This window comes from Ascaphus truei, chromosome 18, assembly GCF_040206685.1.
Source record: "Ascaphus truei isolate aAscTru1 chromosome 18, aAscTru1.hap1, whole genome shotgun sequence".
NCBI classification, from domain to species: domain Eukaryota; kingdom Metazoa; phylum Chordata; class Amphibia; order Anura; family Ascaphidae; genus Ascaphus; species Ascaphus truei.
Window position 1 is genome coordinate 8,488,370 of NC_134500.1, and position 18,007 is coordinate 8,506,376.

General features: G+C 45.9%; 1 protein-coding gene across 4 annotated transcripts in view; it reads right to left on the bottom strand.

Moving 5' to 3' along the window:
• Positions 1-103: 103 nt before the first annotated feature.
• Positions 104-18,007, bottom strand: part of MEGF11 (multiple EGF like domains 11) — a 171,167-nt gene continuing 153,263 nt past the window's right edge. For 3 of the 4 annotated variants that reach the window (XM_075575360.1, XM_075575361.1, XM_075575359.1), the window contains 3 exons: positions 15,169-15,225; positions 11,005-11,211; positions 104-3,835 (listed from right to left, as the gene is read on the bottom strand). In XM_075575360.1, coding sequence (XP_075431475.1) covers positions 3,675-3,835; positions 11,005-11,211; positions 15,169-15,225 — 425 coding nt within the window. In that variant the 3' untranslated portion in view covers positions 104-3,674. The remainder of the gene's footprint in view (positions 3,836-11,004; positions 11,212-15,168; positions 15,226-18,007) is intronic. The other variant, XM_075575363.1, reaches the window with a different exon arrangement.

Genomic DNA, 18,007 nt, shown 5'->3' on the forward strand with positions numbered 1-18,007 from the left:
CCGCGGGCGCCAGGTAGATGAACCCAGAGTTCTTTCCCAAGCAGCGTTAAGAGAAAAAAAAAATAACAAATTGCTACATTCACAGAACAAAAGGAAACTCGTGTTGAGTGAAAGTCAATTTATTTCGAACAAGGCATAAGTCCTTGACACAATGTTAGAAAAAGAAGAGAAAACAAAAAGAAAGTATTGCAGTGTCAGTCCGAGGAATCTTTACCCAAACGGAACATTTTGTGCAGTTTTGTGCATGAGGTGTGTTTTATTTAGCAAACAGAGCCTACAAACCTCCAGGGAGGTTGGGTTACCTTTACGGCACTGTCGATCTGCTGGGTTGAGGTGTTTGCTGCTGTAACGATCGGAGATGGGTGAGACTGGCGAATAATCATGGTGTTGGTGAATTATTAATTTTTACATTCACCAAAGACAGATTAACCCTAAAAAAAAAAATATGAACATGAGGTGCTAATCTCTCTTTGGGATTTCGTTTGGCTTCTAAGTGTGCCAATTTTTTTTTGGGGGGGGGAGGTCAGTGTTGCAATGTTTGAATTTCGCAGGACGTTGTGAAACTTGCAGCAAATGTTCGTTCATGCAAAAAAAAAAAAAACACAAAAAATGCGGAGGGAAGTGAGCGTGAATTTCATAACAAGTCTTACAACATTGCAGTCTCCCGTCTTCATGAGCATTCCGCAGCTCCCCACGTGCAGGGGTGCTCAAGCCCCGCCAACAGGTCAGGTTTTCAGGGTATCCCAGCTCAGCACAGGTGGCTCTTTCAGAGGCTCAGTGATGGAGCCACCTGTACTGAAGCTGGGATATCTTGAAAACCTGACCTGTTTGAGGCAGGTGGCTTGAGGACTGGAGTTGAGCACACCCCTGCCCTAGTGAAAGGTGGTGGGATCCGATTCACAAGGAAAATGCAGAAAGAAAATGAAGGGCTGAATATTTTAGGGTGCTTTGGCTGTTTTCAGAACGTGGAGGTTTTGTGCATGAAAAATTCTCATTACAGTATTTTTGTGAACCTATAAAACACAAGCAGAAGTCTGGAGTGTTACAAGCGCGTGCGACACAAGCAGAAGTCTGGAGTGTTACAAGCGCGTGCGATACAAGCAGAAGTCTGGAGTGTTACAAGCGCGTGCGACACAAGCAGAAGTCTGGAGTGTTACAAGCGCGTGTGCCACAAGCGTCGCTGATACTTCTATATTTGTCACATTGTACCTTCCGGCAGCGGCGTGTGCTGTGCTCTGATCGGCAGAGATGTGCAGGAGTGGTTGTGTAAGTGCGCGTCACAGACTAGGTTGATGACTCGTCACACCCACGCCAGCCAATCACTTTGTGAAACGAGGTTCGGATTGGGCGTCATCAACAGCTGTGAGGTGTCAGTGACTTATCCTGATTCATAGGCACCGGGCTTGGCCACTCCTGCTTTTACATCTTCAAGCACAAAGCACACTTATGAGGACATTCCCCAAACCTGCCTTAGCTCCCACTGCAAAAAACCTTTCCACTGTGTCTTTGTAGCCATGACTGAGCGCTCATTTGCATGTTACCCAGAATCCCTGGCTGCAGTGGGAGCGGAGTAGGCCGTGTGATTATACTGTAAGGTAGGTTTGGAGGCCTGTCTGAGACGGGGGAATGTGCTCGTGTTATTTATTAATACTATACAATGTACAGTGGAGGGTTTCTGTCGCTTCATAATTTGTTTGTGTATATTTTCCATGCATCAAATCTGCACCTGGCGTGCAAAATATTACACGTCCACCAGCTGATAAATCTGTATTGTAGGTACCTAAAAAAAAAAAGCGATACAAAAAACACGGTACCAGTCTATTACATGTAAATAAAGCTGCGAAAAAAACACTCCCCATGTCTGGTAGACGGACACAGACCAGATGTTTTGGGTATAAAGCTCATGATCATGGATCTGTGTCGGCCCGTGTGAGTGTGTAATACTATATGGGGATTTTTTCAATGCTTTTATTTACTTGAGTTACTTGTGCTGTGTGCGCAGCCACACAACGCAGGCTACTTTTTGCATAACGGTTATTGGCTATTAATCAGCGGGTGGACTTGTGTTCTTTCTCCTCCTGGAGCAGAATTTATCCCGGTGACTCCCTGCATGCATTCTTACTCCCTGCATGGTATTCTCAAAAACTAGAGAGATGATCAATGGCAGTATATATACTGTCTTATATACCTCCTTGTAGGACAGTGTGCACTCAGAATGTGTATACTTTTTCCTGTAAGTGCACTCACTTGCATTAGATGTAGGATAAAGTCCCGATGACCGGGGGGGGTGGGGGTCCGGATCTCGGTCCAGTAACAAAACCCCACGTACTGTATGCTTAATTCCTAACTCACTGGGAGGGCAGATACATAGCATCAGGAGTTGCTGGAGGTGTTGTTGAACACCAGTAGTGGGTGACCACTATCCTCCTACGTTTCCATGGTTTTATGGAGGTTACTTATTAAAAAGACTGCAAAAAAAAAAAAGCACCTGATTTATTTGGAAAATCCGATGGAAAACATTGGAATAAAAGAAACTGGTGTTTTTTTGTTACGTGTTGTGGAGATGTTGATAAAAATGATCTCTTTTTTTTATATATTTTATCTCCTGTCACAAAGGATTTGTTTTCCTGAGGTCATTTAATTTCATATATTTGGTTACATTTCTTATTGAGAGATGCCGCTGCCCCTGTGTTTTGGCCACGAGGGTCATTATCTGACATCGTGCCTTTCTGTGCCCCCCCAGCCAGCCTCACCAGCCCATGGTAACATAACTGGTGTAGATCTCAGAGTCGTGGAAGGGTTCATACCAGAGCAGTCCCATTGTGTGATTAATCCTCTCTGCTGGATCTCCCAGTGCTGGATCTCCCAGTGCTGCATCTCCCAGTGCTGCATCTCCCAGTGCTGCATCTCCCAGTGCTGCATCTCCCAGTGCTGCATCTCCCAGTGCTGCATCTCCCAGTGCTGCATCTCCCAGTGCTGCATCTCCCAGTGCTGCATCTCCCAGTGCTGCATCTCCCAGTGCTGCATCTCCCAGTGCTGGATCTCCCAGTGCTGGATCTCCCAGTGCTGGATCTCCCAGTACTGGATCTCCCAGTGCTGGGTGCGATTTAAAAAGAATCTGGCAGGGGAGTCATTTCCTTGCTCGTTGAATGACACTGCGGAGACCCGAACAAGCAGTGCGGTCCTTGTTACCTCTTCCATCTCTCGGCTGTAACTTTTGGCACAGTTAGCATCTTGCTCTCTGGTGTACACGGAGGTGCGCTTCCCTTATACACAGCTGCTTAGGGGAGGAGATGGTTCCTGCTTTGCTTTACTCTCTATATACATGTATTTAACTATTTACACTTGGTGTACGTGAACGTGTGTGTATAAAATGCAGGCTCCTGGGTTGGTAACGCATCAGAAAGGTGTGTTTTTTTTAAACTCTCTGTCACCAGGTTATTACTCGTGTCCCTCCCGCATTGGGTCACCTCCCTCCCATATATACCACTTGGGAGGGAGTGACAGCTGGTGTGATTGTTCATACACAGTGCATATATATACGCACACACAGTCACTATCTATAGATACATCCAATAGGTATAAAACGTCCCTTAATGACATCATGCATGCATCAGGTGTCCCATTGAATGCGGAATGCGTGGGGTCTCCAGCCGTTATTGTCCTTTGCTTCTTTATGACTGCTTGTCCCAGAACGTCCCGTGAGACGGGCTGAGCCGGACGGGGAGCAGGTCGTAGTGGCTGGGGATGTGGCTGTTCCGTGGCAGGTCGTACGGGTTCTGCATGTAGTTGGGGATCTGATGCTGGGCTTCCTGGAGCAGGCTGAGTGTGGGCTCTGTGGACAAGGCAAGAGGGGAGAGTGAGACAGACTGACCACAACGGTACACCCGGCCATGTCTTTTCCTGCTCACCCTACAATATATTCAGCACCATTTGGTGCTTGCGGTTTGCTCCATGTGCGGGTCAGAATTCAAAGGACCCAAATCGGTGACATTTGAAAGGTTCTGGACAGATAAATATGTTTTAATGGGGAGGGAAGAGCCCTCAGGGTGGGGGAGAGGAGTGGCAGCAGTTGAGGGGCCCTGAAGGGTGGGGGGGGAACAGTGAGGGGTGAGAGATGTAGGGGCCTCGGGATGAGTGGGCGAGGGGGGAAAGGGCTTGGGATGAGGGCTGGAGGGGAAGATAGGGGCTCGGGATGAGAGGTGCAGGGAAGAGGGGCTCGGCATGAAGGGCAAAGGGGGCGATAGGGGTTCGGGACGAGGGGTGCTGCTACATTTAGGAATTTCCTTATAAAGAACAGAACATTTTTCTGCACCCCCAAACAACAATTTGTTCCACAACAAAGTAAGGTTGGGTTACGCTCCCGCTTGCACCTCCAGGGGTAACCTAACTCCTGAACATCTCTTGCCCTGGTAGAAATTCTGCCTTTGGTGTAAGCAGTTAAGTTTTATCTCGGTGAAATACAAACACCATTAACCAGCCTACTTATCTACAACACACACACACACACACACACACACACACACACACACACACACACACACACACACACACATACACTACTTCTCTGCAGTATACACACAGAGCCATACACTACTTCTCTGCAGTATATACACACAGACACACACACACACACACACACACACACAGCCATACACTACTTCTCTGCAGTATACACACATAGAGCCATACACTACTTCTCTGCAGTATACACACACAGACACACACACACACACAGCCATACACTACTTCTCTGCAGTATATACACACACACACACACAGCCATACACTACTTCTCTGCAGTATATATACACACACACACACACACACACCCATACACACACAGCCATACACTACTTCTCTGCAGTATACACACACAGCCATACACTACTTCTCTGCAGTATTCACACAGCCATACACTACTTCTCTGCAGTATACACACACACACAGCCATACACTACTTTTCTGCAGCATACACACACAGCCATACACTACTTCTCTGCAGTATTCACACAGCCATACACTACTTCTCTGCAGTATACACACACACACAGCCATACACTACTTTTCTGCAGCATACACACACAGCCATACACTACTTCTCTGCAGTATACACACACAGCCATACACTACTTCTCTGCAGTATATACACACAGCCATACACTACTTCTCTGCAGTATACACACAGCCATACACTACTTCTCTGCAGTATATACACACAGCCATACACTACTTCTCTGCAGTATACACACAGCCATACACTACTTCTCTGCAGTATATACACACAGCCATACACTACTTCTCTGCAGTATATACACACAGCCATACACTACTTCTCTGCAGTATACACACAGCCATACACTACTTCTCTGCAGTATACACACACACAGCCATACACTACTTCTCTGCAGTATATACACACAGCCATACACTACTTCTCTGCAGTATACACACAGCCATACACTACTTCTCTGCAGTATACACACACACAGCCATACACTACTTCTCTGCAGTATACACACAGCCATACACTACTTCTCTGCAGTATACACACAGCCATACACTACTTCTCTGCAGTATATACACACACACACAGCCATACACCACTTCTCTGCAGTATACACACACACAGCCATACACCACTTCTCTGCAGTATACACACACACACAGCCATACACTACTTCTCTGCAGTATATACACAGCCATACACTACTTCTCTGCAGTATATACACAGCCATACACTACTTCTCTGCAGTATACACACACAGCCATACACTACTTCTCTGCAGTATACACACACACACACAGCCATACACTACTTCTCTGCAGTATACACACACAGCCATACACTACTTCTCTGCAGTATACATACACACACAGCCATACACTACTTCTCTGCAGTATACACACACAGCCATACACTACTTCTCTGCAGTATACACACACAGCCATACACTACTTCTCTGCAGTATATACACAGCCATACACTACTTCTCTGCAGTATACACACACAGCCATACACTACTTCTCTTCAGTATACACACACAGCCATACACTACTTCTCTGCAGTATACACACATAGAGCCATACACTACTTATCTGCAGTATACACACACACACAGCCATACACTACTTGTCTGCAGTATATACACACACACACACAGCCATACACTACTTGTCTGCAGTAATATACACACACACAGCCATACACTACTTGTCTGCAGTATATACACACACACAGCCATACACTACTTGTCTGCAGTATATACACACACACAGCCATACACTACTTGTCTGCAGTATATACACACACACAGCCATACACTACTTCTCTGCAGTATACACACACACAGCCATACACTACTTCTCTGCAGTATACACACACTACTTCTCTGCAGTATACACACACACAGCCAAACACTACTTCTCTGCAGTATACACACACACACACACACACACACACACACACACACACTACTTCTCTGCAGTATACACACACACACACACACACACACACACACACACACACACACTACTTCTCTGCAGTATGCACATACACACACAGCCATACACTACTTGTCTGCAGTATATACACACACACAGCCATACACTACTTGTCTGCAGTAATATACACACACACAGCCATACACTACTTGTCTGCAGTATATACACACACACAGCCATACACTACTTGTCTGCAGTATATACACACACACAGCCATACACTACTTGTCTGCAGTATATACACACACACAGCCATACACTACTTCTCTGCAGTATACACACACACAGCCATACACTACTTCTCTGCAGTATACACACACTACTTCTCTGCAGTATACACACACACAGCCAAACACTACTTCTCTGCAGTATACACACACACACACACACACACACACACACACACACACTACTTCTCTGCAGTATACACACACACACACACACACACACACACACACACACACACACACACTACTTCTCTGCAGTATGCACATACACACACAGCCATACACTACTTCTCTGCAGTATACACACACTACTTCTCTGCAGTATACACACACACTACTTCTCTGCAGTATACATACACACACAGCCATACACTACTTCTCTGCAGTATACACACACACACAGCCAAACACTACTTCTCTGCAGTATACACACACACACACACACACACACACACACACACACACACACACACAGCCATACACTACTTCTCTGCAGTATACACACACACACACACACACACACACACACACACACACACACACACACACACACACACACACACACACACACTACTTCTCTGCAGTATACATAGACACACAGCCATACACTACTTCTCTGCAGTATACACACACACACACACACACACACACACACACACACAGCCATACACTACTTCTCTGCAGTATACACACACACACAGCCAAACACTACTTCTCTGCAGTATACACACACACACACACACACACACAGCCATACACTACTTCTCTGCAGTATACACACACACACACACACACACTACTTCTCTGCAGTATACATACACACACAGCCATACACTACTTCTCTGCAGTATACATACACACACAGCCATACACTACTTCTCTGCAGTATACACACACACACACACACACACACACACACACAGCCATACACTACTTCTCTGCAGTATACACACACACACACACACACTACTTCTCTGCAGTATACATACACACACAGCCATACACTACTTCTCTGCAGTATACACACACAGCCATACACTACTTCTCTGCAGTATACACACACACACAGCCATACACTACTTCTCGGCAGTATACACACACACACACAGCCATACACTACTTCTCTGCAGTATACACACACACACACACACACACACACACACACACAGCCATACACTACTTCTCTGCAGTATACACACACACAGCCAAACACTACTTCTCTGCAGTATACACACACACACACACACACACAGCCATACACTACTTCTCTGCAGTATACACACACACACACACACACACACACACACATACACACACACAGCCATACACTACTTCTCTGCAGTATACACACACACACACACACACACACACACACACACACACACACACACACACACACACACACACACACACACACACACTACTTCTCTGCAGTATGCACATACACACACAGCCATACACTACTTGTCTGCAGTATATACACACACACAGCCATACACTACTTGTCTGCAGTAATATACACACACACAGCCATACACTACTTGTCTGCAGTATATACACACACACAGCCATACACTACTTGTCTGCAGTATATACACACACACAGCCATACACTACTTCTCTGCAGTATACACACACACAGCCATACACTACTTCTCTGCAGTATACACACACTACTTCTCTGCAGTATACACACACACTACTTCTCTGCAGTATACATACACACACAGCCATACACTACTTCTCTGCAGTATACACACACACACAGCCATACACTACTTCTCTGCAGTATACACACACACACACACACACACACACACACACTACTTCTCTGCAGTATACACACACACAGCCATACACTACTTATCTGCAGTATACACACACACAGCCATACACTACTTCTCTGCAGTATGCACATACACACACAGCCATACACTACTTGTCTGCAGTATATACACACACACAGCCATACACTACTTGTCTGCAGTATATACACACACACAGCCATACACTACTTCTCTGCAGTATACACACACACAGCCATACACTACTTCTCTGCAGTATACACACACTACTTCTCTGCAGTATACACACACACTACTTCTCTGCAGTATACATACACACACAGCCATACACTACTTCTCTGCAGTATACACACACACACAGCCAAACACTACTTCTCTGCAGTATACACACACACACACACACACACACACACACACACAGCCATACACTACTTCTCTGCAGTATACACACACACACACACACACACACACACACACACACACACACACACACACACACACACACACACATACACTACTTCTCTGCAGTATACACACACACACACACACACACACAGCCATACACTACTTCTCTGCAGTATACACACACACACACAGCCAAACACTACTTCTCTGCAGTATACACACACACACACACACACACACACACACACACACACAGCCATACACTACTTCTCTGCAGTATACACACACACACACACACACACACACACACACACACACACACACACACACACACACACACACACACACAGCCATACACTACTTCTCTGCAGTATACACACACACATACACACACACACACACAGCCATACACTACTTCTCTGCAGTATACACACACACACACACACAGCCATACACTACTTCTCTGCAGTATACACACACACACACACACACACACACACACACACACAACTTCTCTGCAGTATACACACACATACACACACACACAGCCATACACTACTTCTCTGCAGGCCGCAGATTAACAGGGCAGTTCCTTTTTGCGCCAAAACGACCTAATGGCAGTGACGCGTTTAATAGCGTAAATCTAATTAATTGGCGCCTTCAAAGAAAAGATCAGACGAGTTTTTTAAATGACGTTTAAACCTTTTACTGGTACAGTCCCTTTACAATCTTTATCTAGTCTCTTGTGATGAGGCTGCCTGTGGCTTTTAGAAGATTATTAAAGTAATGCTGATGCCTCAGTTAATAGAAGAAAAGTGTCGACCAGTAGGTATCTGATTAGCATACGCGTCGGAGCAGCCACTAGGAAAACAAGAAGTAAACATTTTATGTTACGGGTTATTCAATCTTTCCATTGAAGCTAATTGCACTGCACAGGGGGCGGGAACTCCAGTCCTCAAGGGCCACCAACAGGTCAGGTTTTCAGGATATCCTTGCGGAAGCAAGGATATCCTGAAAACCTGACCTGTTGGTGGCCCTTGAGGGCTGGAGTTGGCCACGCCTGGACTAAGTTATTTAATTTGCTTATGATATGTGGCGAGCTCGTCATTCCTGAATCCCTCCCTAAATATTTCAGATAAAATGTCCCAAGAAATCCTTCCCGCAGTGATCAGAAATCCGGTTACCTGCTGGCGTCCCCGGGAGTGTTTCATGTTTACTGTCGCGCTAAAGAAAGGAGAATTTCTCTACAATTCGGGAAAACTAGATCTGCTTTCTAAAAGTGTCCAGGAAGCCAAACGCAGCAAAGTATTATATACACCTGCAATACCACCCCTTATCCTGCGTCCTAAAGCACGGTCAGGTGGAACTAGAAACTGTCTGTTGCCTTTTCTCACTCGCCCATATTATCCATCCGCTTTTCTTAGGTGACTGACTAGGAGAAAGTGCCGTGTTTAGCAATAATGTCCCTACAGAGTCAGTCACTGGGGAACCAGGGAAAGGGTGACGGGTGTTACAGAAAGGTGTCTGGAATGAGAGAGAGCGAGGGAGAAGGAAGTGGAGAGAGAGGGAAGGAAAGAGGGAGAGAAGGCGAAGGCAGATTTCCGGATTGGGAAAGTGGGGAGCAGCATTGTGGACAGAAAAGGATACAGGAGTCGAGCGCCTTTGACGGGCGACTCTCCTTACAACTGACCAGGGAAGTGTTCAATTCAGGTCTGGACTCTGAGCCTCAATCTCACCGCATGTTTCGCACACACACACCGATGCCCCCTCCGTTTAATTTACATCAGTTTGCCTCCTACCCACCGGGGAAACTAAAAACCACGAGGGGGCTAGAGTGAAAACAACACGAAACAAAGCAGGATGGACTAAAACCAGAGCCGCACAGGGGAGAGGCCCGAGCTTCAGCATCTTCGTGAATGAAACACAAAGCAGAGAGACACCCAGTGTGTCACACACAAGGAACTACACGTACAGATAACCCGTCCCACGCACGTCCCAGCTGTGCCTAGCAGTGAGATGAAGGCATGCACGTGTGTGTGGCTGGCATGGAGGCTGGCACTTACCCACGTCATACACATTTTTGTGAGCTTTGGATGAGGGTGGCATATCTGAGTATGGGGCATCTCTATGGACAGGTGATTTCATTTCCACGTAGCTGTTCTCTGAGTGTTTGTAGGACTGCGCGGGGGGGTCTGTAATGGTGGCATAAGGGTTCTCACTGCTGCTCAGTGAGCAGACGCTGGAACTGCACCCTGACTCTTTCATACAATCTGCAAAAAGCAACAAACACAAGTCAAAGAAATTGGGGTGGGGGGCGGGGAAGCCCAGGAGGTGAAGAGACAGGTGGGGGAGAAGGGAGCCGTGAAGGTAAAAGCTGCGGCCCCGCTGGCGCTGATCGCGCTCATGCTTGAGAGCGGTGACTTCACCAGCTCTCCAATCATGGGCGCCAAGTGTCCTTGCTATTTTGCAAGCGCGCGCGGGGGGGGGGGATGGGGGGCGCTGGAAAGTGAAAAAAAATTGTTTACACAAGCACCAAGTTTGAGTGAGTGTGCGTGCACGAGCGGGGATTTGCCCAAATACATTTATGTAAGTAAAAGCGGCAAGCACCGTGCGCTCAGCGCGGTCAGCGCCAGCGGGGCCGCACCCAAAGATGTATCCAAGAGGTGGCAAGCAGGGAAAGACAAGAAGGGGACACGCCATTCTGTTGCAGACGGTGATGTCATGTTACCGCTGTCACCAGCAGAGGGGGCTGCAGGACATGATTTTGCACCCTCTGGAAGTGAAGCAGATGTAGGACAAAGTCTGCAAGGAACGGAGGGGGCAGGAAAGCTGAATGTGCTAAAAGCAAAAGGGGGTCTGCACAGACAGACAAATCTGCGTCTCTGCAGGACCAAGAGGGCTACTGGGAGGGGGAGAAGGGGGTATAGCTCTATCTAAGGAGAACAGCCTTTATACTGAGTTTGAAGGTGCCGGTTTGCAGCAGTCTGAAGGGTGAGGATGTTTGGAGAGGAGGAGCTAGGAGTGACTAATTACAGCTCAGTGAGTGGTTAACGAGAATCGGTTCTGAAAGAGCGAGACGCCCGGTGAGTGAGTGAGTGACATGGTGATCCAGGAAGCAACGGACACGGCGTGAAGGATGAGGATGAGTGACCGAGGAAGCAGTGCCTGAAAGTAAGGATGTGTGAGCATGCGGAGCACATTGCACTGCGCGGAGCATGGAGCACTGTGCGGAGCACATAGCACTGCATGGCGCGGAGCACTGCTTGGCACAGAGCACAGAATGGAGCACTGCGCGGTGCACATCGCACTGCACGGAGCACTGCTTGACATGGAGCACATAGCACTGCGTGGAGCACTGCGCGGAGCACATAGCACTGCGCAGAGCATGGAGCACTGCATGGCACGGAGTGCATGGCACTGCATGGAACACACACAGCCAAACACATTGAAATGGTTCTGTAGGCAGCTGGGACCTGTGTCACATTGTCTGACCTTCCAATACACACCAGTGGAACATACATAATATTTGTTACTATCCCGTCACCCTGCGGCCCAGCGTCATATTCACCCGAGTCTCTTTTAGAAAGATTTTAGCTTCCTACTCCATTGTCACTAGGTAACTCCCAAGCGATCAGAGTAAAAGCTCGGGCCTGTTCTCGACCTGTCCTGGGCTCGGAGGCCGGGAGAGAATGAAATGGAGCTGCATTTTTCTTATTCTAAGAGTCGCCCCTGGTTGCATGAGATATTCTGCGCTGGTTGCAAATCCTTTCTGTGAAATGCGTGGGCACAAATAGCAAATGCCCCTGCCCCGAAAATACACGTAGCATGAGCGCGGCGATTTCATTGAAGCCACAGAATAGAAACTATAGAGAGAAGATTCATATCCAAGTCTCCTTCATATATCTTCAGCATCAATATATAGGATATAGAACAGGGAAAATGTGTTTGGCCTTTCAGTAAATACAAATATCCCTTGTGAGCACATTTACATGTCTAAGACAACCCTGCCCTTCCCCATTATCCCTTAGCATACACTGCTTCCCACTGCAGCCAGGGATTCTGGGTAATGACATGCAAATGAGCGCGCACTGTCACCTTTCACCTTCGATAATATCTAGTTGAGAATAAGCATTCAAATATGCAGCTACTTTGTATATAGTAATCCCAAACTGGAATAATATGTGGCAAATCACAGTTACTCAGTGAAAACCTCCAATGCAGGGACGCCTCTCTCTGTAATTCACACTACCCCGCAGTGTAATGTACATAATGTCCAGCAAAAAGAGGAGAATGCAGCGCACCACGATCCAAAAAGAAGAGCAGGTCTGGCCAAAAAACAATCTTTATTGAAGAGTCATAAAAGCAAGGGATGCAACCCTTCTACGCGTTTCGTGCTAGGCACGAAACGCGTAGAAGGGTTGCATCCCTTGCTTTTATGACTCTTCAATAAAGATTGTTTTTTGGCCAGACCTGTTCTTCTTTTTGGATCGTGGTGCGCTGCAGTCTCCTCTATTTGCTGGACTTCATCTCTCATCAGCAGCACGCGGTGGAGGGGAGACTCTGGTTGCTGAGTGAATACTGTGAGTACTTAGGGCCAACCCAATGAGGTAGGGGAGGCTGTTTTTGGACAACCTACCCCAGCCTTCAGGGTATCTAGTGCCCCATTGCTTTTTGCCCAGTATATACACCAATCAATGCATTAATATCCAGAGTGTGCTCCCCTCCTTCCTATACACATAGTACACTTTGAGCACCTTACTCCACCAAACTTAATGTACATAATGTATAGCATGAGAGGGAGTTTGAGACACCTGGGACTCTGACTAAATGGATATACAGTATGATATGTCACTTACATCGCTTCTATTACCCGAGTCAGTGGAAATATTGCTGTCGGATAATCTGCATTACTAGAGAGCCCAATACCGGCCCACCTGCTGCACGCCACTAATGGCATCAAACTGAACTATACTTCACAGTGTCAATAAACAAGAATTGCTGTACTTCATGACATCATACCAAGCTACGTATACTGATCGATGACAGGCTACCTGCATGAAATATACTATACTGCATTCACTGTATTATACATGATACCAGACGACTTCTATTGTATGTGAGACAGGAGGGGTTGTAGGGAGCGGTTATAAAGGGTAATAGGAGGAGTTATAGGGAGAGGTTATATGGGGTAATAGAGGGAGTTATAGAGAGTGGTTATATGGAGTTATATTGGGTAATAGGGGTAGCTATAGGGAGAGTTGTGGAGGATTAACAGTGTGTTAGAGAAGGTAGTAGGGGGAGTAATAGGGAGCGGTTATAGGCGGTAGTAGGGGGAGTTATAGGGAATAGCTATAGGGGAAGTCACAGTGAGCAGCAGTAGTGGGAATTATACGAAGCGGTTATAGGCGTAGTAGGGGAAGTTATAGGGAGCGGTTATAGGGGGGTTGTGGAGAGTCACAGTGAGCAGTTATAAGGGGTAGTAGGGGGAGAGTTATAGAGAGGAGGCATATGGGGTAATAGAGGGAGTTATAGGGAGAGTTGTGGGGGAGTCACGGAGCGGTTATAGGAGGCAGTAGGAGGGAGTTATAGGGAAAAGCTATAGGGGAAGTTGTGGAGTCACAAGGAGCGGTTATGAAGATAATAGGGGGAGTATAGGGAGCGGTTATAGGGGAGTTGTGGGAGAGTCACAGGGAGCGGTTATAGGAGGTAGTTAGTAGGGGGAGTTGTGGGAGAGTCACAGGGAGCGGTTATAGGAGGTAGTTAGTAGGGGGAGTTGTGGGAGAGTCACAGGGAGTTGTGTAACCTGCATGATGCACAGATCTCAAACTGCAAAACCAGACGTGTATGATAAGAAACTCCAGTCTGGTTTAAAACCACTTAAAGGAGCCGCCTCACTTAGCAACCTCATGTTGATTGGGAATAATGTGGAAGCAGCCAGCCATGCAGCACATTCACCGCACAGTCACCGCACTGTCCTACCTCCGTCCCATGACACATGCTGGTTGTTAGATAGCGGTTACAATGCATTAGTGTCCTCTCTGGCGAAGAGGATTGGAAATACTACTTGTTGTGTGTTGTCATTGGAATGGATTAGCCCTACTGAGGCTGCTCAGCTAACCCCTCTGGCAATCAAGGGGTTAAAGATGTAATCCCTGCGTCCTGCGCTGCCGCAGTGTCCTCTCGGCCACACCCCCCCCCCCCCCACGGTGGCGGTGCCATGTCCCTACCTTTGAAGCCATTTTCCATGATGTATGTGTTCTGCCGTCGATCCGTCCCACAAGCCCCTGCAGGAATGATATGCGAGGGACAGGGGTAAGTACATCTGCATACTGGCAAACAGGGAGAGACCGAACCCTTCCCACTGCCGCAGCGGACTGTAGTGCGCTGCAAAGCCAGGGGGACAGGGTTGTGCTGCTCCAAGAGAGGCAGCAGGATCAGTAAGGAATCAGCACACCGCACACCCTCTCTGATACACTCAGACATCTCTGGTTTGTGGTACCATTTCTCCTAGACTTGTCTGACCCCAGTAGAGATCTTTATCATTGTTGTACTAGTGTGGGGGAGAGGTTTGGTAACTCCTTTGGGTTCCTGATGTCAGACACGCCTGCGTATTCTGTGGAGCGCTTTCCTGGCGCAGGAAACATTTTTAGTCCATTTTCTTTTCTGGAGCTGATATCTTCTCCAGTGCAGGGAAGCACCTTTACCGTACAAGGAACATGGACCAGAGTAAATAACAGGCTGTTTGTGCTGATCCTGGGGTATTTAAAAGTCACCGCCATTGAATCTCAACACACTGCAGCCTCTCTGGAACTTCCAGTGCATTAACCCAGCACCATATAATAATAATGATAATAATAATAATTCCTTGTTCTTGTATAGCGCTGCTAGTTTTACATAGATAATACTAATTACTGACAGGGGAACCCATGCTTTTTATGCCGTAGTTTAGATAAGATTTTATTTTCCTTTGCTTAGGGGTAACGCACAGAAAGTCAGCAGGAATAACACAAAGGGTCAGGAAATAATAAACACAGAATCCCAGCAAGTAAAAAAAAAAAAACCCCAAAACATACCACTATATATATGTCAAAAGGAGTGCTACTGAGCGTGGCCAAATTTATACAACAAAAGACAGAGAAGCACAATGCTACATCCAAATATGACAAAAATACACAGTGAAATACCTACATATTCTCTTGAAAAAGGGTAATTTAGTTAAACCCTTTGGCCAAAGCATTATAAGCCTGCAAGCCACATCAAATTTGCAGGTCCTAACACTACCTGATTAAAATTCTTATTTACCTCTATAATTAGAGGAAGAATGATCATATTGGATCTGTCAAGGCCCAGCAACATGAAAAAGACCTGCTAGCTTAAAGGGATGAGCTTAAACCCTGGGGGGGAGTGGCCACTAACCTCCAATACAGCTGTTTATTGACTTTTTCCAGCTGGTCTCAGCTGTTTGGAGGTTAGTGCCCTCCCCCCCAGAGTTTAAGTTCTCCCCTCCCCACTTTCCAAGTTAGCAGGTCTTTTTCATGTTACTGCGTTTACACAGATCCAATGTGATCATTCTCCCTCCAAATATAGAGGTAAATGAGAATTGTAATCAGGTAGTGTTAGGACCTGCTAATGGTCATGCCTTGATGTGGCTTGCAGGCTTATAACGCTTTGGCCAAAGGGTTTAACTAAATTACCCTTTTCAAGAGATATATAGGTATTTCACTGTGTATTTTTGTCATATTGGATGTAGCTTTGGGCTTTTCTGTCTTTTGTTGTATACGTCAGGAAATAATAACACAAACACGCAGAGAGATATAATAACACGCAGAGAGATGGAATAACACGCAGAGAGATATAATAACGCTCAGAGAGATATAATAACACGCAGAGATATAATAACACGCAGAGAGATATAATAACACGCAGAGATATAATAACACGCAGAAAGATGGAATAACACAGAGAGATATAATAACACGCAGAGAGATGGAATAACATGCAGAGATATAATAACACGCAGAGAGATGGAATAACACGCAGAGATATAATAACACGCAGAGAAATAATAACACGCAGAGATATAATAACACGCAGAGCGATATAATAACACGCAGAGAGATATAATAACACGCAGAGCGATATAATAACACGCAGAGAGATATAATAACACGCAGAGATATAATAACACGCAGAGATATAATAACATGCAGAGAGATATAATAACACGCAGAGAGATATAATAACACGCAGAGATATAATAACACGCAGAGAGATATAATAACACGCAGAGAGATATAATAACACGCAGAGAGATACAATAACGCACAGAGATATAATAACATGCAGAGAGATATAATAACATGCAGAGAGATATAATAACGCGCAGAGAGATATAATAACACGCAGAGAGATATAATAACACGCAGAGATATAATAACACGCAGAGATATAATAACATTCAGAGAGATGGAATAACATGCAGAGCGATATAATAATATGCAGAGATATAATAACACGCAGAGAGATATAACAACACGCAGAGCGATGGAATAACACACAGAGATATAATAACACGCAGAGCGATGGAATAACACACAGAGAGATATAATAACACGCGGAGATATAATAACACGCAGAGAGATATAATAACACGCAGAGAGATATAATAACACGCGGAGAGATATAATAACACGCAGAGATATAATAACACGCAGAGAGATGGAATAACACACAGAGAGATATAATAACACGCGGAGATATAATAACACGCAGAGAGATATAATAACACGCGGAGAGATATAATAACACGCAGAGAGATACAATAACACACAGAGATATAATAACACGCAGAGCGATGGAATAACACACAGAGAGATATAATAACACGCGGAGATATAATAACACGCAGAGAGATATAATAACACGCGGAGAGATATAATAACACGCAGAGAGATATAATAACACGCAGAGATATAATAACACGCAGAGAGATGGAATAACATGCAGAGATATAATAACACGCAGAGAGATGGAATAACATGCAGAGATATAATAACACGCAGAGAG